This window comes from Lineus longissimus, chromosome 5 (genome assembly GCF_910592395.1).
Source record: "Lineus longissimus chromosome 5, tnLinLong1.2, whole genome shotgun sequence".
In the NCBI taxonomy this organism is placed as follows: Eukaryota; Metazoa; Nemertea; class Pilidiophora; order Heteronemertea; family Lineidae; genus Lineus; species Lineus longissimus.
The window spans coordinates 8,967,967-8,995,647 of record NC_088312.1 but is presented as its reverse complement, the minus strand read 5'-3'; the positions used below and the strand labels follow the sequence as shown (position 1 = coordinate 8,995,647).

Genomic DNA, 27,681 nt, shown 5'->3' with positions numbered 1-27,681 from the left:
TCGAACCCACATTTACACGTACCTCAAATAGATCTTATTTGAATACAATGTATAATTCTGTTTGATCTTAGCTGTCATACACCTACTTGGAGCGATTCCCAAATATCACATGACAGGCGTGCAGCAGGCGTGCCATGTCTTGGAAGTATGGTCTTTTCTGTTCCGTTGCATGATATCATGTTTGGTTTCAGGCCAGTGTGGGCGAGATGCTGTACCTTCGAGAAAATTTTGTCCGCTACACATCCTAGGGGGACCTAGCGCAAAATATTAGGGAGACATCCTGCATGCCTTATAAAAGAACAAAATATGATAAAATAGCTTGAAATTGTGTGTTCTTTTGCACCTGAGATGAGTAACTAGCAAGGAGAAGAATTAAAATCTTCTGCCTTTGCATAAAGTTCCAGGTCAACTCCAACATCAATGGTGGTAACCCAGACAGAATAAAGTCTAGGTATTTCAACTTCTGTCAGAAAGCAAAAGTGCAAAACCATTCATCAGAAAATGTGATGAGATCTTTCGGCAGATTATCTCCAAAAAATGTTTAAACTTTGCACCTTTATGTGCTCTAGCGTTCATATCTACAATATGCCAAAAAGATTATCACCATTTATGCCATTGGGGAATTGTTGCAAAGAAATGGGTTGTTTTTTAGCGATTGTTACATGAGAATGATAAGGTCAGATAATAGGCTATCTTGTCCATATCCAGAGGCTGCTGGACAGTGTAATATAACCTTACCCGGCATTGTTTAGCTAGCCAGCCCAAAGGAAATGGAACTTGAACTACTGGTATTACCAATTATTCTTTTTTAACACTATCGCCTCCAGGCATGAAAATGATACCATGGGGTATATCTTGAATAACAGGAGATATGACCAGATAATTCCTCTTTGGTTCGGCTTTCTAGAATAAAAGGGGAAAAAGGAGATTGCTTGCCCAAGACTGTTTGTGTCATTTGAACTCAACTGCCTCAATCGAAATGTCTAATACATTATTCAGTGGCTTAGGTCTCGGCCTGAATTGAGCCATGTAAAAACAGTCATCTGCCCTATCAGTATTCTGGTCATTTTGTATGATCAAATGGATGCTAGTTGCATTCCTGACAGGGTTACTGCTAGAGATATGTAATTCCTTTTAAGTTGCAAATGTGAGAATTTGAGAGGGTGAATTGGGAGTCAAACTCATGCACCAGCCAAAGACATTGGCAAGTTACGATTTCAACAATGCGTCTCTAATTTTAAGGATCGGTAACTATGAGAATTTAGAGGATCTGGGTGCCAAAACATCCTTGATGAGTCATAGGATTAGTGGGCGATCTTTTTCAAGCTCCTATTACCATTTTGAGGTGTCCATGTCTTGGCTAATATCTCATGCAGAAACTGATGAAAGCGCGATAATCACCCTGGTTCTCATCAATGGTTAATCTTCAATTGTCTTTGTCCAGAAAAATAGCCATCAGGCCAGGGCAAGTTTGTTAGTGATGTCGGTGTGTCAAGTGCTGATAGAAAACCCTTTGACTGGACACCAAAGATTGTGGATTACGTCCATTTGTCAGTCTGTTAGTTAGTATATCTGTTCTCCATCAATAAACCGTGAGACTGTCATGTTCATTTTGAAATATCTGTGTCAGTTTATCTCAACCAATCAAAGGTTCTTCAGACATGTAAGATAACCATTTTGGACCCTCCACAGCAAATCAGGCGCATGTTGCACAGAAGAAGAGCGTAAATGACACCAGAAGATATTGGAAGAAATAGGGTTACAGGAAAATTCGTCCCCGGATAATTCGTCCCCGGAAAATTCGTCCCCGCAAATTCGTCCCCGGATAATTCGTCCCCAAGGAAAATTCGTCCCCGGAAAATTCGTCCCCGAGGATAATTCGTCCCCGAGGATAATTCGTCCCCGGAAAATTTGTCCCCGAGGATAATTCGTCCCTGGAAAGTTCGTCCCCGAGGATAATTCGTCCCCAGAATATTTTACAAAGTTGAAAGTTTCTGACTTTACTTTCTAAGACTCTTAAGTCTTGTCGAATGGACTGTAGTAATAACTACTACTCTCGATTTTTCTCATTCAGTGTAACATCTCTCTTTACTAATTTCGATGACGAATTTCCCAGGGACGAATTATCCTGGGGGACATATTTTCCGGGGACGAAATTTTCCTCGGGGACGAATTTTCCAGGGACGAATTATCCTCGGGGACGAATTCTCCAGGGACGAATTATCCTCGGGGACGAATTATCCGGGGACGAATTTACCTCGGGGACGAATTTTCTGGGGACGAATTTTCCTAGGGGACGAATTTTCCGGGGACGAGTTTTCCGGGGACGAATTTTCCGGGGACGAATTTTCCTAGAGCCAAGAAATAGATGTATCCAGACTGCACAACAGTGCAATGAACAACCAGTTCATCTCAATCTGCCAAACTTAAGCAAGATGTGCCTGGTTTCCCTGCGATGGGTCGCATTTTTCACTCGACCAACATGATTCTCTAAGCAGAGCATGCAAAGGAAAGCTTTGACTGATCTCTCTGGAGTTTTCTTGATGCGTCGATCTGAACTTGAAGGTTGCATGCTTTTAAAACATAAATGCAACCATTGATTATATCAAGATGGGGTTATGGCTGTCCTTCTTAGTTTGAAAAGATGATGTTTTTGATGTCAATGGTTAAGTTGCCTTTTCCTTGAGGATATAACGCGCCCTGAAGAAATCGACAAACGCCTTCTCATCGTTGTTGGAGAAACAAACGGCTTGGATGTGATACCAGGCAGAAATAAGACCATTAGTGTAAAATGATCAATCGACATTCGGACATTGTACAGAAAAAGATCATCAAAGATCAGTCTCACTCTGTGCCAGATTAAGTGTGGACCATTGTTCTGCTGCAAGGAATTAGGAAGCATTAATCCAGTTCAAGTTTGATGTAGATTGATGTACATCTTCTTCACAACAGTTGATAATGTTCAGATCAAGTTTGGTGAAACCTTTTCGAAATACAAGTTCAAGTTCAGCTGAATGAGTCTTACTGTGCATTTTGTATGATGCAGTGTCCACTTTATGATTCTTTTTGGGTGAGAAAGATGATACTTTGATGTAATCCTTGGCCATGTTACAGTCGCAGTTAATCCCAGGTATGCTCTAATTGGTCTAATAATGGATTAATTAGACATCTAACGATGTCCGGCACAGCGGTGGGATTTCGTTGCCGCGTTCTGTCCTCGTGCGCTGATGACACGTAGGCCACGGGACGCCGATTAATGAACCGCAATCATTCTACTGGACATCGCTGAAGGTGGGTATTGTTTGGTCTTTGATGTTGACGTCCGGTAATGAACTGTAAGGTAGCGTATTGGCAATTGTATAATCATCCTGTCAGGAGGCACTTGGCACACTTTCATCCCGCCTATGAAGAAGAGTCAGTGTTTTTTTTCTACCTCATATCCTTGGGGTGTTATATTGATGTGTTCGATTAATGCTGAAGGAGTTATGATAATGAGGAATTCCGGTAGCACACAAAACAGTTTTACTGGGGCATGGACCTGACTTCTAATCTCTTGGACCCACTCAGTGACTCACATATTCATTCTGGAGGTTGAGGGGGCAGTGCTGCCTATTATGATCTGGTGAGCAACCGGGCCATAATATAACATTGTGTCTTACCACCAGATGGTTAAAACTCACCACCAGACCATTGCCTTCGGAATTGTAAAGGTGTTTCTATCAAGATATATTAGACCTTCTTTCCAGCAGACCATTCAGTTAAGGAAAACTTCAACCTCAACCAAATCTGATCTCGCCTCCTGGCTTAAAGAAAACTCGGTGAGTTGACCACTTCAGCCAACATCTCTCTAAGTCCAGGAAGAACATGCTTATTAGGTGATAATGATTTTGGAAAATGAGACTCAGTAGACTTGTAGAATACATGGCTATTTTACAATCATCTATTTGATCCTCTCACAAGAAACCACAAAGCGGTGAGCATCCTTAAGACCTGACAGCGTCAATGAAGTCTGCCATTCACTCAGCGTGAGAGGTCTGGCACTAAAACAGCCTGATAAGGTGACTGCCCTTTTACATCCATTCTCTCTGTGACTGGAACTATATCTCATTTATGGAGTGTGGCGTCAGGTGGTCTACGATTAATGCATCCATAAAATGTCCCTGGAGTCCCGTTTTGAATATGATGCTCTTTCCGATGTCTGACAGATAAAGCATGGGCAAGGTAGCCCTTAGTAGAAATTTTCTCCAAATGCCTTAACATGACAGTTATTTTCCTAATATTTCATAATTTTAGTGTTGCCTTATTGTCTCAGGGGTACTGTCTAAGAAGAGTACATTAGGCTAATAACGAGACTTTGTGGTGTGGAATTCCACTCAAGAATTTTCAGAGGAATATGCTTTTTGGTTTCATTGTTTGCCAAAACCAAAAGCTCACAAGGATGATTGGTTTTAACTCATTGATGCTGAGTGTGCCAAGGTGAGAGTGATTCTGGATCAGTGACATGCAAGGGGAGGAGCATGTGGTTGACAAGGATATCTCAAGACAGACGGACATGGCTGTCGTGATTGGTCTTTGGCTGCGGAAAATCTCGCGAGCTGCGGTCTCGTGAGTGTCCTGGCCAAAGATCAATCACTTGTGTGATCTGCTAACATGGAATTCTACTCGAGTGGTTTTGCTAATTTCAATGGTTTTGGCCCTCTTTGTCGGAGTTAGCCAGAGTCCTGAGTCCTAAATCCTCATCCATTTTAATTCCGCATTGACTGTAAGGAAGACCATTCATTGTATCCAAAATGTCAAATGGTTTTTTGGCCACTGCATGGTCTGGTCGTGGTTAACAAGAGTCTGGAGTCCCGAATCCCATCCATCTTTGTTCCTCTCAAAACAGCCACGATTGACAGTATAAAAGTCCATCAGAGATCCCTTCTTTACTCAGCCAGTTCCAATGAACGAATATCATTGTGGACACCACAACTCACGAAGTATGATCGATGAAGTTTTCATCAACCACAGAAACCAGACTAATAATTTATCACATTTTGATGAAAGACAATTCAATTCAATTTCATTAGTCAAATTGTCCAATCCTTTGACAGCAATTTATCGCATGGAAAGATTAAATTGAACAATTCATAAAGAAAGGAAGGATTAATCTTAAATGATTTAAAATTGCTTCTGACAGGACCTCTTTATAGCTATTAAAAATATGTCCAAAAATGTTGACAGCCTTATATTTATTTGGACAGCTAAAGCAGCTATTGACTATTTGTCCAACTAATAATTCAAAGCCAAATAAATTTCAGACAGAGTATTAAGTTGCTTTAATTTTCTGAGTGTCTAATTGGTACTACCGAAAAACCTCTCTAATCAAGACCACCCTCGGGACTGACAAATGCTGTCCTTAATAGAGAGGTGCCCTGAATGGGAAGGTGAGATTGAATGGTAACAACTGTTTAGGACCAAAAATAGTGTCCTTAATAGAGAGGGTCTCCTTGTTACAGAGGTGTCCTCCAAGGGAGGTTTCACTGTAATTAATAATGTGAGAAAGGCCTATTTGTCACACAGACTCCGATAATTGCAAATTGCAAAAATCAGGCAAATTCTCAATTTATCAAAAACTTCTCTTCATCAGTGTGTCTGATTTCTCCTCGAGCTAATTTCAAATGTTGATAAAGAGTGTCACATTTTCTTGACATGAAGTGATAACGTTTGATCAGACATTTGTTTTTCAGGTGCCTAGTACGAATCATCATCAATCTCTCTTGACACTCGTTGATGAAGTCAATCCCCGAAAGAAGATCAGATCAGATCAAACTATCTGATCTGTTTTCATTCATATCAAATCATTTTATCGATTTTCCATTAACTCCGTGTCGATTTGTTAGTGATTTGCTCAATTATGGGATAGAGTTGTATTACATTCGATCAACCACTGCTAGGACAATAGTGATTTGGTGATAAAGTCAGACGTGTCATCCAATCAAGGCATCATGTGGCATCAACTAAAATAAAACTTTTACGATTTATTAAAAAGATAGATGGACAATTAAGCTATTCGGTTAACTGATTTTGATGCCAAATCACATTTAAGTTTCAGTAGATTCTAAATTCTGTAATTTGAAATATCATTTACCCTTATAGGATGATAAGTAAAAACTTTATAGGCGTAACAGCAACAAACTTAAGATGAAAGGAATGTGTCATTAGTCATCGGATCTCTCGGCCTTTGATGTCAACATTTCTCTGAGAAAGACTATAATTTACTGATATTTGTTGTATCAGAATGATAAGCTGACTTTGCTAATGACTCAATGACAATTTGTCATTAGAACTGTTCTTGTCAGAAGTAACATTCATTTGTGCAAGCATTTGCATGTGCTATGAGCAGTGTTTGAAGTCTAATAGTGTGCGAATCTAAGAAATTGGCATTGAAAAAGGGTAACTTCTGACCGAGACTGTAGTTAAGACTTCCTCTTATTGACAAGAGATAAAGATTACTTTTATAACATTAGTTGATAGGAGTGAAATACCAATGGAAAAGGACTGAAGTTGATTGAATGGTCTTTTATCATGATAACATGCACAACTTCCAGCGGAATTCTCCCCCAAATCGATTTTCATCATACCACATGACAATGCCATCAATTTGTAAAATGATCTCAAATCTCCAACATTGGTATTTGGTTCCAAATTGGCTTCAACATTCTCGTCTCTATTGTGGACACGAGACCTAAGTAAAAACCACTGTTATCTGAATTTTCCACTTGGTTGAATCAAAAGCCGATTTATTTCCCTTCCCTTTGTAAACAAGGCTGATATTCTGCTTTGTGGATAAATGGCTTTTCTGTATCAAAAACAACAAGATTTTATAGAATTACATGCAACTTTGAACAGTTGTATGGGATGTTCAAAATTGGTGAAGATTTCAATACTGCCAGCTTGACACCCTGCCTATCAAGGATTTGTCATTTTCATTCAGTTTGACCTCTGTAATCAGGACACCTTTCTGTTAAGGACAGCATTTGTCAGTCCCAGGGGTTATTGGAGAGTTTCTGCTGTGCTGTAGCTTGCACTGTAACAATATGGTCTTAGCTATTGGTATCATCTTCCACCATTGACTCACAAGACTATCAGTTCCTTTTAAGACATTTTATCGTTTTGAAATATTCAAAGGTTGCCCAATCTTCAGTCATAAAAAAATAACAAAAAATCTCTCCTTTGTTGACTCACAGGCCTATCACTTCCCTTTCAAGGTCTTCCAATAGATTGACTGATAGTAGAGATAGAGTTCAGGAACTGTTCTTGAGGTAAATGATACTAGTTTATACATGTATCATCAGCTGAAACACATTGCCCTGTGATAGCTTTTCCTGCTTCTAAATAGATGAACAGTTTTGGTTGAGATTGATGAAAACAAGTCTGACAGATATAATACCAACACTGAGCTTGTAAGAGATTGGACCCATATCTTAGACAGAATCCAACAACATCGCTTGATTATGCCTTTGGGAAGGAGAACCCAACCAACGACTCCTCAATTGTGTTGAGGGTGAACGTGTTGACTTCTCAAGAGTTCTCGAGAGATACGTTATTTAAGGGTTTGAATGAAATGAAACGAGAGCCTTTGCTATCATTCAACACTGGGCCAATCAGTCATGCTAAGACTGCCGGGTGTACTGTGTCACAAGTCTCAGCGGACAGGAGTGATATTGTTACATTCAAAAGCTGTCTGGGAACTTATGTTAACACTTTTAGCCAATTGTAACAACTCAAGAACTGTGGCAGAAGTAATTGAGAACGAGATCAATTGTCACCGACTGGAAATGTCAAAATCTGATCCTGACATGTTTGTAGCTGATTTCTGCCTGATTGTTTCATGTGTTTGCTCACCTTGCCTGAGTCAGGTGTCACTGGCCTCAGGAGACGCTAACGGCCTGGTGTCATTAGGCATTGTCTTTGACAAGAGATTATCAAGGTCTTCTATCCTCATGCTAATCTTTCGCCAGGACTTATCGTGCCACGCTATGGTATTATATAATCTGTTGTGAGTTCCTGACAGTGGGTTTGTAGTCATATACGCGGCCCCCTGGGGTCGAGCCGATATTTGCACCTGCCATTGATGTCATGGTTCCTTTTGTCAGCGATTATCTGTATTAACTCTCTGGGGACTAGAGATTATCTTTCAGAAACGAATTTAGATTAAGGAGACGAAAGTTTGATAACCACGGGGAATTGTGCTGTCCTACTTGGTTATTGCAATCATTGAACCAGTGCTAAACCTTCTTCAGGTTTCTGTCATCTTTGGTGACTAAAGAGATTGTCCATGGCAAAGTACATCAGCCGTAATGAAATTTATCAAGGGTTTTTATCAAGAAACTGGTGTGACATCACAACTTCATTTTGTTTCTCAATTATTGTAGCCAATAAACCTAGACAATTTTCACATCATTTCAGCGAAATATATCTGGTCTTCCTGTTCCATCATCTCTGTTGAGGAACTGAGCAACATTGCCATCAAATTTGTGTTAGAACTTCCAATCAATCTATATGGTTACAAAAGTATCTCTCAGATCTCAAAGTGTTAATCCAAAGACGCCATGGCCAGCTACCTGGGGCGACTGCTATTGATACTTCAGCCGACATTGTCAATATTTTCTGTCCTCACTGACCAGCTCATCAGCTGTTGTCAGCGCCATCATTTGTAATCTGCCGCCGAACAAAGCGACCGTGAATCTCGATTGTTCTACTAATGGTCACAAGATCTAATGATTCATATCCACCGAAGTGAACGGGACCGCATTTAAAACCTACCAGAGATGCTTACAGAGCCAGCGGAGCTTGTGATGTCCACGCGATCATTTTATATTCCCCATTAGACAGTGAATTTTTAAGGTGATTTGCGTGCAGTGAAAAATGGACATGGGAATATAGTTGTGTTATCATTGTGTCATACCTTGGCGTGTTGCAAGAGATTTACTCATCTTTAGCACTTTTTTTGGCTTGGGCTGCTAAGTACCATTCCACGATAATCTCTCTTTTTGTAGCGGGTTTGGATTGGATCCAGGGACTACACGAACCTTGGCTTTTTCCATCTCGAGGTGTACTTCCAGAGAACCACAATGGTTTGATGTAAAAAAAAAAAAAAATGGTTTGATGCATTGTATCACAAAACCATTCGTATATAGGGCACATGTTGTGCTTAATAAATGACTTTGGACTCATTTAATAGGGTTTTGTTTCCCTCCATGCATTCAAGAAGTGAAGACGTATCACCGATTGAATAAAACATGCCAACACATCACCAGAATCGACCAGTAATCCGTATCTTCTGTTATCGGAAAATCCTACAATTGCATGACAATCCATCAGTGACATGGTTCATCAGTCAACAATGACCATTCACTATCACACAATGAGAAAAATGGCGAGAAAATTGCGTCATTGTCGTGAAATGAGATGACCTCATAGCGATTTGGCCGCGATAGAAACGGTTAGATGACTGACAAGATTAGAATGACACTTATAGCCAAAAGAGATGTTGCAAATGGTTCCTTTTAATGAGACCTCAGGGAGGATGATGTAATTGGAAGTTAAGCTTGCACCAATTACCCTCAGAATCATTCAAATGATCCTTGCCCTATTTTGTCTGAACGAAATTATCGTGGTGGTTAACATGGTTTTTGATGGTTTTTGATGGCAGTTAGCCGTCATGGTACAATTTATGAGGTGATCTCATCTATCAATTTGCTGATAATAACCGATACATTGTCTCTCACTCTTGATGGCTTATACTATCTGGTTACTCTTAAGTAAGTAAGTAGAACTACAAAATTGACCCCATGAATAAATTGGTAGTCCTTTATACGACAGTTATTTGATTTCTTCACAATGAGCTTGGAGATAAGAAGGTTATGAACCCATTGACTCTGCTCAATGTAACTAAGAAATGAGTTGATAAACATCCCAAAATGGTCAAAATTACACCGTGTACAACACAAAGGGTTAAATCACTGGACAGATTGATTGTTTCCATCAATAACAATAGAGGAAAAGTTTGCATTTTGCAGGCAGGTTCTTTCCTGATTGCTTGTTCTTTCGATATACAGGTCCCCTGTCAGTATTACTCATGCCATCTCATGGAATGCACAGATCAGAATTGTTGATCAATATGTTTCGGAATGATTATAATTAATAATTCATGTAAGGATTCGTTCGTTAACAATTCGCTCGTTAAGTGAATCATCGAGTGATTCAGCGTGTATCAGCTTTATTCTATTATTTACTGAAGTATGGCCTCTTCTGAAGGTGCGAGACCTTACAAGTGAATGGGAAGGGCTCTAAGTCTTGCATCAATGCAGTGACTTCAGTGGGGTTCCTGTGAATGCTCACTGCTTTGCCTTAGTTTCAAACTGAGACATTGGAGTGGCGTCTGATGGTCAACAGGCCTACCACTGTAGCTGCTTATATTGTTATGCTGTCAGACAATGATGTTTTATTGTGTACATGGGAGCATCCATATCAACTGTCTGATAACAGGTCTTTTGTACTAGGTTTGGTGAAATGTAAACTGGGTTTGGTTCAAATGGTGATATCTGCCATTTTCAAAAACACAAATTGTCACGCCTACTTATGACTTGGTTTATCAGTGTCTATACTTTAGTGTCACTGTATCTGTAACCTCAGCAGTGTTCCAATCCTTCCCTTTCTCTAGCTGCACCCTCATGAGTAAGGTGTGGCCAAGAGGTTTCAGCCAAGGATATCAAGGGAAAGGGACCAATGTGAATCATTCTCAGAAGGACACTTGATAGTCTTAAGGATGCAAGATTTGTCATCAGACAAAACGCATTTTGGGATGTTATATGGGTTTGCAGATGTGTTCAATCAGAAAGAGGCACCTATTCTGTCGACTCATTCTGCCCTCTCAAAGAGGTTTTGATGAATGTACTCCACTCTTGTTTGGAAAGACCTTATAGTGGTTGAAAGCTTGAGTCTGATGAAATGTACTGAAGCACATGTCACATAATACATTCCCAATAGGATGATTGCCAGTTCTTCCATGTCTTCCTTATTGATTGACACTTTAGGGGTTAATTGATCCTGTGATTTATATTAAGGCGAGTAACCCGAATCAGGCGACCAGTCACCTAATCGCCTAATCACATTGTCAGGGTATTAGATATCATAGAGCACAGGGTGAATACATTTAGCCCCGGGCAGTTATGAGGGATGGTGACCTTGTCGGCTTAGGGTGTGTAGCGTAGGGGTCTTTGTCAATGACGTGCCACTGACACGCCAATGACGTGATTTATGGGTGCTCAATTGCGACTTGGACTGTGACCACTACGTGTAAAAGATTAAACTTTTTCAGATGGAGGGGATAAACTTGTGTGTACTGGGTCATTCCCGACAATCCAGAAAGTCCTTCGTGTGACCTGCCACCTCTCATAACCATAGGAATCTCCGAGATTAATCTCAGAGGATTCCATTATGCTTCACAATGGAGATGGAAGTGTCATCTTGTGCAAGGGTTCAGTTTCCTTTTGTGCCACTGAATAGCGGCGTGAATCAACCAAATGACTCACATTCCTGCTCATGCGGTCCATGAAAGACGAGAGCATCAATTTAACTGTTACAATTAACTGTGTTTTGTTTCAAGGTTTAAGAGGATTTGCGATAACTGCACCCGTGTGACATGTGTCATGACATGCGTCAGGGTTCTATGATTGTAAATTTTAACTAGATTTTCAATAAGTGTTGGTGTCCCAAGATGCTATTTAAATAAGAAAAAGTCTGTTTCTTTTAAAAAATTCTTTATTGTTGAACATCCAAGGATGAAACATGGCAACCTTGAATGTCCTGTAGGAGGAAACCCGAGTACCGGGAGAAAACCTACGCAATCGGAGGGAGTCATCAACTCCATCACACAATCTAAGTGACAAGTGTGACAGGCGCTATTGTGTCTGAAGACTTCATACAATGTGTACATTACATCAGTGGTTCGTCAATGCAGTTGCTGCGCCTCTCCGAAAGCCCAAAAAGGAGGAGAACTACGAGACAGAAGCGCAATCCCTTTTAACATGTTCAACTCCTGTACATGATGTAACTAAGACACACTAACAAGTGTCCCAGATATATACAATGCTTAATTGAGATCTGACACTGAGAGCCCCACAACAAAAGTGAGCCAGCACTTAACCTTATAAATGTTCATTTCAAGTTTTATCCATGCATTATAGTCATTGTATTCAATCCTATTGTTTGAGCCTTCAGTTCAGCCATGTAAGCTTACAATAGGTTCAGTCAGTGCTATCAATTGGTTCAGGACCCAATTTAAATAACAAAAGAACCACATTTAACATGGCCACTGGACTGCATGAGCCACGCTGGTGATTTGCATGACAAAAGGAGCACCTCTGACATGCTATTTGCATGACAAAAGAGGTGACCTTGACATAGCAAAGACTAAAAGTTGGTTTGCCAAGTTTTCTGACAAGTTGGGAGTCTCGATCTCATTTAGACATTTTACAAAACATTAATTTTACATACATCATTTACAAATCAATGCATACAGGACAAAAGTTAAAGATGTCAGAAAGTTGACGTCTTTAAATATCAATTTGCTCGACTCAATCAGTACCATGTCCAATTCAGAAATTTTCTTTACAAGGATTTTTTCGTAACCTGCAGAACATGATAATGCTCTTGCAATGAAATCCCTTTCTGAATCCAAATAAGGAAAAGACTGAGCTTTATTCCTGTAAAACCACAAGTGCATGATCAGGAACTAGTCTTGTCTGTCAAATTCAGGCTCTGGTGACTTTCAATAAAACAGTGAGATGTTCAAGTTTACTGTTTTAATTGTGTGAAGATGTTTGGTATTTGATAACAATTTTTTGGTACCTTCGTAATCAGATACTGAGCAACTGACTACAGAAACTAGTGTGATAAAGGGTCCAGGGCATCAGAGCCCTGGGGAATTCAAATGTCAGTGGATTCTGTGGTACTGAAGAGATCGAGCGACATCATAAGGCCTACTGGTCCATCAGACACATGTGTTATTGTTGCTTCCTGGGGTCTGAGAAACAACAACACATCAACCCCATGTCAAAAATGATGGACATAACCAATGAAATATCTGATGAATTTGGTGATTTTTTAAGCAGAAAAATCAGTTTTGCTTTAAAACTTTCTTTCAATCGATTATGCTTGAAAACACCTTTCAATCAGATATTTCGATAAAACACCAATCAAGGAAGCCTATGATGACAAAAATCAAACTGTTATCAAACTGCCACTTGATGGCAACTTGGGATGTGCTGGTTAACGACATCCTTCTCCCTCCTGTGGGATGCTTCACCATGCTGAAAAGAACCAGATAACATTCATTTATGGTTGTTGGTGCACATGCATGCTCCAGTTAAGGCGATTTTTGCACGAGCAATACAATTTTTCCTTATTTTGGACAATTTAGTTATTGGAACTACTACAGCAGAGTGATAGGTGACTGGGCAGCCAACAGCTTGTTTATGATACTCTTAATAATGCCGTTGTTCCTTTAAGCTCATTTTACAATGTTTTTCATTATTCACAATATCTTAATCAGGTCGGACTACTCCTAAGCAAGGACATTTGAAAAATTGAAATTAATCTGTTCATATTACCATGTGGCGGTATCCTTCCGAAGGTAAGAGATGGGCTGTCTTCGTGATGGCTGGTGGATATCATGCTGGGCTCTATGTTCATAGCTTTCCTCAAGTTCAGAAAGTCTCTCTGCAGGATTGTCACTATAAAGTCTATTAGAATGACACACAGTTTATTGAGTGTCCACTCCATACACAGAGCAAAAACGTTCCTTCCGAATCTTAGCGAAGGTTCTGCTTGAATCGTCAAGGTATCATTTCCTGAAGTGCGGTTAGTTACTCCAGCATCATTGATATCCCTTAGTGCCACCATTTGATCCACTGAATCTACCCGACTCTTCATCATCTGCCTTCATCTGAGCATGACTAAAAAGAAAATATCAAGGCCAATCCATTGTTTTACCATGATTATAAGGACTACAGCCAGGGCCTTTCATGATGTTGAATCAACACCGCAACCGGAGCATTTTCGACTGGTAACCCATTATGCACCTATGTGGAGAAAGGCATGGAGGGCAAAGAGACCTGAGAGTCACTGGTCAATAGTGGGGTATGAAACGGGGGTTTTGTGATGGCTTGTCAGAGACCTGAGCCACACCACCTATGGCTCCTTAATTTTTGACATCACAGTTTGTGTCTAGGTGTCTGTAGCGTTGCAAAGACGATACCTAATGGAAAAGCTAGAAGCACTTCTATCTTCAGTGTCATCAGGCACAGTACATATGGAAAACCTATTCAACAGTACACCTTGTAAATACTTTTTGGTGTAAATACATCAGGGGGTGTTCACTCATGCACTGAAATGGTATCAAAACTGGTTTCACCCGTTACCGTGTATACGTTGAAATCCTTCGTCATCCAACGTCTGCCAGAAAGGTCTCCATGAAGGTTGATTAAATCGTCTATACGAATTGTAGATCGTGGTTCAACATATTTTGCAATGCATCTTTCTATCAAGACATACCAACCACGATGCTCACCCTGTAGTCTGCAGCATCATCTTTAGTCTCTTTGGGGTCACTTGTATCCCTTGTCCATTGTATCCCTTGTCCCTTACATCCCTGGTGTATCCCTTGTCCCTTGCATCCTTTGTCCATCCATCTTGCCTGGTGACCTGAAATTTAAACGAGTTGAAAAAGAATATTATTTTTTGTTGAGGGGCTTACCTAATCTTTCAATATGCCTTACTGCATCTTTTGACCAAATTACTAAAGGAGGGAATATGAAGATTAGATTGATAGTTTCTTTTGAAATTAATTTGACATATTTTGCAATGCATCTTTCTATCAAGACATACAGCCCACGATGATCACCCTGTAGTCTGCAGCATCATCTTTAGTCTCTTTGGGGTCCCTTGTGTCCCTTGTCCCTTGTATCCCTTGTCCCTTGCATCCCTGGTGTATCCCTTGTCCCTTGCATCCTTCGTCCATCCATCTTGCCTGGTGACCTGAAATTTAAAAGAGCTGAAAAAGAATATTTTTTTTTGTTGAGGTGCATATCTAATCTTTTAATATGTCTTACTGCATCTTTTGACCAAATTACTAAAGGAGGGAATGAAGATTAGATTGATAGCTTCTTTTGAAGTTAATTTGACATCTTTTACAATGCATCTTTCAAACAAGATATACAACCCATGATGATCACCCTGTAGTCTGCAGCATCATCTTTTTACTCTTTGGGGTCCCTTGTATCCCTTGTCCCTTGCATCCCTGGTGTATCCCTTGTCCCTTGAATCTTGCCTGGTGATCTGGAATTGAAACGAAGTGAAAAAAAAAAAAAAAATTTGTTGAGGGGCTTATCTAATCCTTCAATATGTCTTACTGCATCTTTTGACCAAATTACTAAAGGAGGGAATATGAAGATTAGATTAATAGCTTCTTTTGAAGTTAATTCGACTTTTTTTGCAATGCATCTTTCTATCAAGACATACCACCCACGATCATCACCCTGTAGTCTGCAGCATCATCTTTAGTCTCTTTGGGGTCCCTTGTGTCCCTTGTCCATTGCATCCCTTGTCCCTTGCATCCCTGGTGTATCCCTTGTCCCTTGCATCCTTTGTCCATCCATCTTGCCTGGTGACCTGAAATTTAAAAGAGCTGAAAAAGAATATTTTTTTTGTTGAGGTGCATATCTAATCTTTTAATATGTCTTACTGCATCTTTTGACCAAATTACTAAAGGAGGGAATGAAGATTAGATAGATAGCTTATTTTGAAGTTGTTTCAACATATCTTAAAGACTTTAATCAAGACATAGGTAAGAGGACTAAGTTATGCTTACCCCGTTTGGCTCCAACATTGGCTGCAACACTGTGTTCCTGGGGTCCAATGGCTCCTGAGGTCCTGGGGTCCAATGGCTCCTGAAGTCCTGGGTTACAATGGCTCCTGAAGTCCTGGGTTACAATGGCTCCTGAGGTCCTGGGGTACAATGGCTACTGAGGTCCTGGGGTCCAATGGCTCCTAAGATCCTGGGGTCCTTGGCTGACGAGCTGAAGGCCGGCTCTCCTTCTCCGTCTTGTCGATTTTAGGGGCAATGTCAGCTTTGTGAAGCACAAGGAGGTCAAGAACACTGTTGTTATCCAAAGAACCCAATGTCTTTGTCATTAGTACTAAACTGGTTTAGCACAAGTACCACACGGACACGCCTGACATTTCATCCGACGAAATTCCGCAGGCTAACAACAGGCCTTCGACCCCAGTCATTCCATCACCCTCGAGATCAGGTAGGGGGACGCCGGCCGGCTATTGCATACTATGTTAACATCGTACGACTTATCCCATCAACACTCTAAAACGGGTGATATTGTGAATGACCAGCGACACACTGAACCTTGTTCCCATCAATCAACCACGATGACTCAAGGGGAATCTATCATCGTCATTGGTCACCTGGCCTGGCCTGGACAACTGAAAGCTGAATAGGTTAAAATAGATGATAAGCAGGAAAATAGCAACTATAATAGCTAGCTAACTACGATAACTATACTCTAACAACTAGAATAACAAGAATATCTACCATACTAGCAAAACACTGACTAGTCACACTTCTCAATCAGCAGAGCCCCCTTTCACCCCCCCCCCCCCCCTGTGACCTCCCGCACCCATCTTGCACACAACCTCACACACACTCACACAAACTATAATACGGTACAGTGGTTCCGCTTTTTGAACATCCACTCACACGATTTGCCTTTAGGGGCATCACTGTCAATCTATGGTATTATATGACATGAAATATGACACGATATAGCCACAGCTTTATTGTCCATTTTATTGTTCTAGATGTTAGATTTTTTAGATTTTTATAATTCGATTTGCAAAATAATCGAGTTAAAAGTTAAAAGACCTTGCTATCTTCAAATTGAGGTATACAAACTGGGGATAAAAGTAAATCGTGTTTTTTTATTTGTATTACTTGTACCAAAATAAAACTTTTTTATGTGATTACTTTATTCTGATTACTCACTGATACGGCTTGGTACATAGCACAACAAGTGTTTGATATTAATTCTCATTGTCATAATTTTATTTGCCTTGGGACCCAGCTGAAGTCATTTTCTAAAGTTATTTTACCAAAAATAACAATGATTTGACAGTGGCACCGAAGCAATTCGTGTGAGTCGCACCCTGATGATATACCTACCCTTCATCTTGCAGATCAAATGAGAGGAGCCTCAGTTGCAATTGGGGACACCCCTGTGGCACCTATAATGATAAATTGGCACTTATACATAATTACAGAAATTCTGCTACTGGTGATGAAATTCATGTCGAAAAAGAGCATGAAGAGGGATATTTTCTCCCTATTCTGCTGTGTGAACAAGATATATTAGAAAATCATTCCGTTTCCTCAGGTTCACTGAACACGTACAATTCAGTGATGATGAATATGAATGCCGCAGCTTTACAGGTGACCTTAGGGTTTGTTAAACCTTTTAAAAGAGGTTTTTTCTAGAGCCTACAGGTGACCTTAGGTTGTTAAACGTTTTAAAAGAGGTTTTCTCTAGAGTACAGGTGACCTTAGGTTTGTTAAACCTTTTAAAAGAGGTTTTCTCTAGAGGTATGGACCATGGTTCAGATCAGAGAGCCAGAGGTGCAGGAGTTATTTTGCACATGTGCTCCCAGTTCTGCAGTATCTCTGCCATTTGACATTGGCCCTTGTACTAATCTGGTGAGTTGTTACCTTACTACATAGCCTTCATCTCGAAAAGCGAACAAGAACGTTCGGTTATTTTCCACTCGAGGTTTGTTGTATCTGTAATGATAAATTTGGCACAAATGTATAACAACCATTAGGTCAAGAAATTCGTGCCTAAAAATGATGGATAAAACAAATTTCTTAAGGATAGCATTTTGTCAGTCCCGAGGGTTTTCTTATTCTATTGTATATTCTATTGATTTTACTGATACTTAGTTTTCTTGTCACCAAAACAACACCAAAACAACACCAAAACAACACCAAACTATTTATAACTCAAGAGATAATGGACTCATCGATCCCATTGCACCAGCGCTAACATCGATACCATTAATCACAATCAGATAGAGCTAAATTAGCTTCCGATCATTCTACCCTGATATCTTGTTTCTTCCCAGGTGATTTTATCGTATTTTGATACCAATCGTGAGACAACCCTAGAATGTCTTTTGTTCACCTTCAACGAAAATTAATAACTGTTTTGTCGAGGAGTTTAACAAGTTTCAAGTAGGACTATAATAGCAAGTTATTTATCTTTATGAATTACTTACTTGCTTCTTTAGATTTGAACATTACCCAAGTCACAGAAGACCTTAAACTTTATAACCAGAATGCCATTACCGAAGTGTTTTTATTTTACTCTATTTTTTGTTGTCTTCTGATTAAACTTTTAACACTGTTAGAGACAGCTTAGGTGATAATTGAGACAAGCATAGCTTTGAAGTGTTGTCACTACACAAGATCAAACAGATTAATTGGAAATTAAATATGGTTTGCTGGCAATATCGGCTGTCATATATATGAACTTCGTTCAGTTAAACTTCTGGTTTCCATGACAACGGTTTTAATGAAGGGCCTTATCTGTGTATCTTTGTAATTTGGAAGTGTGCTCCCATGTAATTTGATTTTCTGAAAAGTCACATTGTGGAGTCTGGAGATTTTAACCCAATATACACGTAGGCTCATTTTCCTTTTTGTTTTCTTTTAATCTTGTCTTTATAGGTAGGCACTAGTTGTTCCGACATTTCCCCCAAGGTTTGGTGATTTATACACGAAGTCAATTAATCGTGGTTTGACCTCAGTCAAAGTCATGGCTGTGGAGAGGTCAGGAGGGTCGGGGTTTGACAAAGCCAACAAACCTGGGAGTCAAACTCAGCATTTCTTTGACACACCCTGTACAATCTGTTGCTATTTGCATACCTATGTTTGCATTTTCTTAAATGATATTGTTCATATTGCAAAGAATCGGGAAAAGAAACCTCCTCATGATCAGTTGATGATGAATCATGCAACTTGAACGATGCTCACGATAGTCCCATTTAACAAAAACAGACTAATTAAAGTGAAAGTAATTAATGATGCAGGAAATTAAGATGTGATGGAGAGGGCCACTAAAGCAATGATTGAAGACTTGATGGCTCTTCAAGGCGTTGTCATCAGATATGTTAGAAATGTTGTGAGTCTTTCAAATTGTATTGGCCAAGAATGTTTTCGCAATATTTGACATAATTTGTTGTACAAACTCTGTTATATTTTTTAACTCATCAACCTCAAGTTATTTTCATCTTGGGGAGCCAAATTATCTCTTTTTGCCTTTATTGGCCGTCAAAGTGCAAAATATGTTATGTTTTTCATCTCATGATATCTGACATCAGGACAGTAATGAAATTGCTTCGTGACATTGTCCTGTGTACATAAAGATATCATGATATACTTGCCCTGACATAGTCCATCAGCCATGTTGTCAGACATTTATCATACTAATATACCTTGGCTTCATTATGATACCATTACAACAGCAGACGCTCATTAATCTCATGGTTAACCAAGCGTTATATTAGAAAGTAGACAGCAACACTATTGCGTGTTTGTTTGGGAGGTTGCAAATTGATGTAGTATTTTGTGTGGAATAATCTGGGCCAAGCAAAATCATGGGATGTCCTCGTCGCTTCCCCAAATGATATCCTACAATCGACAAGGGACCAGACATTATACAACAGAATTACCCGCCATATCCATCACTACATGCTATCGAGTTGTACTGAAGCAAAGGAGTCATGCGAACTACACAGTATTGAGTGCTAAGACATCCGTGACGAGTATCTTTGGTCAGAAATGTTTCATCATCACTCTGTTTGTGCCATCTCACCAAGACAAGTAAAGTGAAATGTTCAAGGCCACACCCTTATTAATAATTTCACCACAATTACCGGTTCAGCGTCATCAATTAGTTTGGTGGCCAGCCAAGCGTTATATTAGAAAATCATGATGCAGAACATATCATAAAACATCTTCATTGATTGATGGAACATCCCGTTGTGGTTGTATAAAATGGACTCTTTTGATGGTTAATTACCTGCGGTTTATTAAAGACATGCTGTCGTGGGATGATCTGGAATGTCTTAAAGGGTAACTCGTGTCAAATTTCACCATATTAAGTTTTAGCTGTTTTTGACAAATGACTACGTCACTTTCTCATAAATCGGTAAGGTTTTCGAATCGAAATGCACATTTTCTAGAAATTGATGGTTTAATCCCACCCGGACGGCTCGCTTCGATGCCGTTTTCGTTGATGACGTCACAACATGAACATTTTCGCGGTCGTGGTGGTTTACATTCAGCGATTTTATAATAAATCTGATCAAAAATGGAAAATTTGAGCTTCACATTTGTGATCAACAATTAAAAACGGACGTATTTCCGCAAAGTTGTAAATCACATCATAGTATCACTTTAAAGATGCAGTCATGGCACAAGTCTTTATTATTTTCCAAGAACCTTTACCTTTCGTAAGTCAGTTTTGAGGCATAATGGAATATATAAGGGTCTTACCGTGTGTCAACTGTATACCGATCTCACTGAGAGACTGAATTTGTCTCTGGACTGTGGGGAATCTTCCCAAAAGACTCAATTTGTCTCTGGACCGTGCGTTAGCTGTATACCTGTATGACCAACATCAAATTTGTCTCTAGACACTGCTTCAACCATAGAGCGATTTCACCAAGACTTAATTTGATTCTGCATGGTATATCAGTACAAATGACTTTATTCAAAAATATGAAATACCAAATCAAAATATCAAAATATCACTTACATCGCAGCACATACAACTGCTCCTCATCGAACACCCAGCTCCTCCACCTCCAAAATCTTATCTGCTCTGCCCTGCTCTGCACTGCACTTGACACAAACACTCCGCCCTATTACCTAACACCCAGTTTTTTACAAATTCTTGTCCCCAGGTAAACACCCAATGTAATGTACAGTGCTTGTTATGGACTCAATGTCTCATATGGCCTGGATACTAGTATAGGCCTTGGTCAATTTCAAATAGGCCTTGTGTCCAGGTGGGAAGTGAAATTAAACCATGCTATGCAATCGACATGTTGTTACACTTCCACCTGAATACGAGGCTTTGTTCGTAAACAAGGGTATGATCTAAACTGGGGGATTCAAACAAAAAAAGGATTACTAGGCCTACTATACAAAGGATTAAAGCATTGTATTCATTTGAGAGATTATTTAAAGGGATGCACATGTTCGGTTTATTCAAAAGGACAGTCAGAGCCCATTTAAAGGGATCACACTTGAATGATTTATTTATAGTCATTGCCTTTTAAAGGGACCGCACAGAACAGGGCCGTTTTTAGCATGTGGGGGGCAGACATTTCAGAAAAACATGTTGTTATGCAGATTTGAGCCCTTTTGTTGTGAAAAGCGGTGACCTGCCCCCCCCCCCTGCTCATCGAGAGGCTACTGCCTTCCCCATGACTTGAAAGTTAAATACGACCCTGCATTGATGGAGAATGGGGGTAAATTGTTACACAGCCCCCTTGGGAGTTACCTTCTTGTGCGGCTGTTGCTTTTTGACAAGAACTACTGGTAATTACTAATACAATGAATACTGACACTCCTGGTCTGTCACATCAGCTTGCTCCAGATTTGTGATTTGAGCCAAAGCCCAACACTGTGGCTGAGCAGTCCAAGGATATTGATTGTAAACTGAAACTTCTTTGTACTTGTATATCCATTTGAAAACTGACTCTAACCTTGAACTTAGTTCATTTTACTCTGCTAGTGCATTTATTGATAGCTGTGAACAAGTTTTCATGGCAAATAATTCAACTGTTTGCAAAGTTGTAATCTTTCAAAAGAGTTACTTCGACAGCAATAATTTGTCGTTTCTGAGTCATTCAACAGGAAATGATACTTGACAGCAGCAGTATGTTTGCTACAGAAGGACATGAGGTGAGAATTGAAATTGTGTTGCTTTTACTATAAATTTGCGTATTGGACTTACCCTATTTGAACAAGAAGAAAAACCTTACTCATATTGTATTTGCACAAGAAGAGATGCCCAACAAGAAGCAATTAAGCTTTTGACCGATACGCACTCCGGCCAAACTGTCAGCCCTCCAGTCGGTCATGAACGTCTGACAAGCATACAGTCAAGGGTAATAGACGGCTGATATGATGCCAATACTTTCATGTCGTCCTGTCAGTCAGAGCCCCGATGGGCTCATCCACCAGTCTACAGATTCTAATGGGAGATGAGATTTACTCCTGATGTACACTGATCAAGGACACTGACTGCTTTGTTGCTCTCCATCTGGGCTGTAAGATTGAGACTAAACAGTTGAAAAACAATGGCCTTTTATGACTTAAAGGGTGTTGAAAATCTTGTTTTTTTTGGCAACTGTACAATCTTTTGTCATGAGGCAACGATTCAGGAGGCAATGGGAAGTGATGTTGATTTCTAAATCCTATCTCTTTGTTGCTGAGCAAAGCTTAGGCGCACACCTTTCCATTAACCCATATCATCATTAACATCCTCCTCCTCCTCCTCCTCCTCATCATCATCATCATCATCATCATAGATGGCGTCATGGTCCATACTTGGCCCTTACAGGAAAGGAGTTACTTGTGAATTGGTTTTGAGAACTTCTTTTAAACTGTCCGCCTGCATTAGGTTGTGTTCATTCGAATTTACCAATTCACATCAGTTAGATATCCCTGATCTAATCACTGCAACCAACAATGCAACCAATCTCACTTAACTTGATACCCTTAACTTAATTCATTGTGACTTTTAACGTGCTAAGCTTTAGCCATCCTTAATTGCCCAGAACAGAAATCGATTTGGCGGTTGGCAATTACCCACTCAGGCTGCAGTACAAATTGTCCAAAACAAACGAGTTTGGTGTCCATCGGAATGTGACTCTTTTCCAATCAGGGTTGGCTAACAAACCAGAAAATCCCATTACTTTATCACATCTATTGTCTTATGAATCATAAAATAATGTGCCAGACCGAAACAATAGTCTGAACCCCTGACCACTGATGGCAAGATTGACCAACCAGTTCTCATATCATATTCGATCTTTGACCACTATCGCTTTGCAAGCAGTGAATCATAAAAAGTGTCGGGGAAAGGATGTTGACCAAGCTAGAAAGTAGATGCTTTACTCTTGTGTGCTGCTGTTGACAACCCTATCACTTTACTTGGTCACTGGCCATAAAGAATATTGTCGTCCATCTTCTCATAGACGAGAAAAAAGCAACCAGGAAAACTGCAGCGATTGTTGACCATTCTCTCTGATCTCCACCTCGTTCCAACTGCACAGTCAGAGAGAATGATAGAGTGATCTTTGCAGTAGAAATGACCACAAGTAAATTTCGAGATAGTCTTTGTTCAGCAAGCGATTGCTCATCTCAGAGTGTTTGGGGTGAATGATATTGTGCAGAATGGAAGTAACATCATTAAGATGATTTGTGTACAAAGTGAGCAACTGCTGTCTCTTGCTGTAGAACTATTTGAAAGACCACATAATGGGTGATATGAATAAAGACTAGCAAATGCTTTTATCTAAAACTCCATGTACATTTACACTGGGCCTTTCTGTACAAAACTGAAGTAAAAGCAATTGCTAGACTTTATTCATATCACCCATTGTCGTCTGCTTATGTCTTAGCTTTACACTTATGGTCCAAAAATAAAACACAGAGCATGTACCTCATATTATTGAAAAAACAAATATGTACCATGAGCATCATCTATTTGATCAGATATTTGGTCATACGATAGTATGTCATAACCATCTGCCAATGAGAGTTTTTGCATGGTTGTGACCCAACTGTAGGTGAAGTTGGCTCAACTTCCAGGATTAAAGGCGTGGGTTCTTCAATGATTGTTGATCTGTATGATAAAGTGTATGCCTGCATTAGCCCACATTTGGTCCTGACAGTAGATAATTGCCCACCACGACCTGTTGCCTGACTACGAGAAAGACCATTTTTAAATGCGCTCACCCAGGAATGATCTAGCATCTTTGATTAGCTGATACGTGACTGCTCAGCTACTTGGATATAAGATCAACCCACTCAATCCTTGGATGGTAGCTAGGGTTATGTTGGAATGGGACTCTTCTTATAGGAAAGTCACAGAATAGTGTCGTTTTTAAGAAATTTTCAGTACATTTTCTCGGGCTGTGAATATGTAAAAGTTGGCTAAAATGCCAGTCGTGTAAAATCCCATTTAAAGTGTTGTTGAAAGATGGTATCTTTTGGTGGTACGATTTACAGCTGATTCTGTGTTTGCAGTTCATGCTAAATTGAATGAATATTCATTGCTCATTACCAAAATGTAGTTTAACATCAATTTAATCAAGCGAGAATAAGTGCATTTGAAAAATCGATGTTGTTCAATCTGGATTCTGTATCTGCCGTTCTTTGGTCCCATCTGTTAATTGGCGAAAGAAACGTCTATCTTTTTAAAGCCCTTGAATTTCAAATGTATTTTACTCATGTTGGACCGAATGTGTAACGAGTAAAATGCAAATGTGCTTCATCAAGTAAACCATTGCCTCTCGAACTACCATGCAATCTCGTTTAAACTTTGCTGTTATATTCCCTTAATTGAAATGAATTTGATGCCTTGTTGCTGAGTGGGCTACTTGCCGGGGGCGCGGCACGCTAACGACTCCATTGACTTCTTATGAAGCTGCTTATGTCTTCTTCTTCATCAAGCCTGCTTGTAACAGCCTCCTTCAGACTGCTGCCTCTGGGAAAGAGCGAAATTTCGATGTGCCGGATCGATCTAAAGAGTTCAAGTTCTGTCAGCGGAGGCTCTTATGGTGTTCAGTTTCGTTTATTTAGGGGAAGTGTTATATTACTATTTGATTGAACTGGTACATTTTCAGTGATAAAAATCAAATGGAAATGCACTTGGTACATATTTTATCGAATAACTGCTATTAGTGAAGAATGATAACGATGATAGAACCACTTGTTGGCAATATAAATATAGGCAATGTTGTAAACAGAACCGAGGTCCCCCCAAGGACCAGTGGCAAGGACATTATTACCAAGCTGTCGACTGTCCAGTCAAACTCCACTCTGCGAGTGTAGATCCCATCCTCCAACTCACATGAAATTCAAAAATTTAAAATCTGATTGAATTATCACGCTGTTCCATTTAAATCCCAATCTTTGTGTAGGTTATAGTGCATTGACAACTGATCTTTGCGTCATCGCATTTCTCCCCAACCGAACTTCAATTTACTAACTGTCCCATCCAGTAGCAGTGACATTGCTATGTCGCTACCGGTATATAAAGTCATAGCAACAATGCCTTACCACAGATTCATAAACCGGATACATACGACCATGAAACCATGTGAACTGTCATATAAATGTGTTTCCTGTGTAATGTTGTACATGGTCATCAATAATAACCAGTGGTGGTGTATCGCAGGATGATTATCGTTCCAGGTTGGTGTTCTGTTGCGACGAGGCAGTCAGCTGACCATAATAATCCAGTCAGTAGTTACTTATTTTCATGCATCTTGCGGTGTCATTTATGAGATGTGAGACATATATTTGTGTCTGATTCGGAGACAGGTTTCTTAAATGAGGGTAGATATGCCTCTTTGCACATTTTGAAATTGTGAGACCTGCAAATCTTACCCTTAATCATATCTCAAACCTTCTTTGACATTACTGGGGATAGAAAGACTCATATTGACTTACAAAGCTTTGGTACACTAGCTCATGTATAGGAAATGGTTTTTGTCTATCATGTCTATTTGAAGTGTCCATTTCACATGGGGTCCTCAGATGGGAACAACCTTATTTCTACTCACTGTCAATTCTGTTTCACAAAGCCTAGCTGATATTGTTTCTCGTAATCATCTTGGACCTCACCTCACCTCGCAACAATATCATATCGTACAAAAATCCGTGTGATTCCTTTATGGTAATCAGCAATTTCTTATCATCGAGTTTGTAACCTTCCATCTGACACAGAGCAAACATCAGACACCCTATGAATAAGAAATGAAAGCTAAATAGCCATTCCCGTCTTTCTCATTGTGGCTGGTGTTGTGTCTGGGTCTGGACCAGCCTTGCTGTCACACTTGGTATCAGACCCGAACAGTGTGTAATTGACAATAAATGGAACCTGTTGGGAATGGTTATAACAGCTTCATTACTGGCTTAATAGCTTTCTCCTTGTCTGCGATATATCAGGGGAGTGTTATGTCGAAAATCTGGCAAGCTAATCTCACCTTAACACTTTCAGGACAAAGTTACCAAAATCCAACTCAGAGAAACCTCTTAAATCATTTAAGCTCTGGCTTTCAGTGCATTGTTGTTGAGCCTATGAGATATGATTGAAGTGCTAGCCATTGCTGAGAGAAAACTAATGAAATCTCTACAAAAACATCCGGACGATATGATCTACTGATGAAATCCAAAATGTAAGACCTGTTTTATGAAGCCCACAATTCTTATGAATTGACCCTGCCCGTAAATCCTGAATCAACGTGGTGAATGAAAGTCATAAGTTCTCTTGGATTGACCATAACATCATCTACTGAATGAACTTTACCTCTCCTTGAAGAATGGCCCGAGGTCCTCCAGCATCCTACATCACGGTCCAACAGATAAACCAAGAGATAATCAGTAAATCGCCACTAAGAAACAGAGTCAATCACTCCAGTTACGCCAACCACTCAACTCACGGAATGTGATTACGCCGCCCTGGATATAGGGTCGAGTTAGGTGGAGGATAAATCGCATTCTAAGTCAATGGTCCCCTTAATTGGATTTCCAGCATCCGCCATCTATTATACATGCCAACTGGCCGGGTGGGATTTTACCATACTGGGGGTGGATGATTAGATTAAGGTGATGCCTGTTGTTGAAGCCACGGTGCGTGAGGATGATCTATTCCCCAACACTTTTTCTGTTGAGTTTGCTCTATTTCGTTAGTTTCAATCGTTTATTTCATTATTGTGAATTGTGAAGCGCTCAGCGTATTGAAAGCAACAGGCGGATGAGAAGAGGGGTGATTCAATTGTCGGGCGATGCTTCTCAGAACTGGCGGAGCCCAGAGATAGATTTGAACATTTTTTGTTGTTCTGAGAAGCGGTTATATTTCATTATGGAAAGTCTTGAAGCATTCTAAGATGCTAGGCAGAGAACAGTTACTGTTTGGTCTCCTAATCTTACCAATTGAGAGGGAACACAGATGTTGGGTTTCTTCAGATTTGCCGCAGCAGGGATGTGACAAAAAATGTGTTCCCAATTTCTGTGTGGAATATTTTACTTTTGAGTTAAGGCTGAACCTTGTTTATTTCAGTTTTATATGTGGAAATTGACACGTTAAATGTGAAAATCCGGCCTGTCAACAGTGTACTGCATATGTCCCTGCTCTGTATTCGTCCTGCAGCCTCACGTAATTCCTCATTCATCATATGACAACATTATCCGGTCTCTCGCCTACCCATCTCGAAACGATGAATCTCCTGGCCCAGTCAACAACACTCATCAAGAATTAATTGGGTGTC

General features: G+C 39.9%; 2 protein-coding genes across 4 annotated transcripts in view; one reads left to right on the top strand and one right to left on the bottom strand.

The window, feature by feature from the left end:
- Positions 1-27,681, top strand: part of LOC135487497 (spondin-1-like) — a 101,467-nt gene that overhangs the window by 36,868 nt on the left and 36,918 nt on the right. The gene's annotated exons all lie outside the window — the stretch shown is intronic.
- Positions 11,868-20,984, bottom strand: LOC135488300 (uncharacterized). Its single transcript, XM_064772849.1, has 10 exons — positions 20,928-20,984; positions 17,819-17,890; positions 17,279-17,340; positions 15,917-16,549; positions 15,568-15,733; positions 15,282-15,384; positions 14,951-15,100; positions 14,618-14,751; positions 13,659-14,003; positions 11,868-13,358 (listed from the first exon to the last, which is right to left on the bottom strand). Exons 5-8 carry the CDS (start codon positions 15,698-15,700, stop codon positions 14,691-14,693), a joined length of 447 nt encoding a protein of 148 aa, XP_064628919.1. The 5' UTR covers positions 15,701-15,733; positions 15,917-16,549; positions 17,279-17,340; positions 17,819-17,890; positions 20,928-20,984; the 3' UTR covers positions 11,868-13,358; positions 13,659-14,003; positions 14,618-14,690.

Coding starts and splice junctions, on each gene's coding strand:
- LOC135488300 (XM_064772849.1), bottom strand. CDS start 15,700: ATGGACAAAGGATGCAAGGGACAAGGGATACACCAGGGATGCAAGGGA. Junction 15,385..15,567: donor CAGGGTGATGATCGTGGGTG/GTATGTCTTGAT, acceptor TTTCAATTCCAG/ATCACCAGGCAAGATTCAAG. Junction 14,752..14,950: donor ATGATGCTGCAGACTACAGG/GTGATCATCGTG, acceptor TTTAAATTTCAG/GTCACCAGGCAAGATGGATG.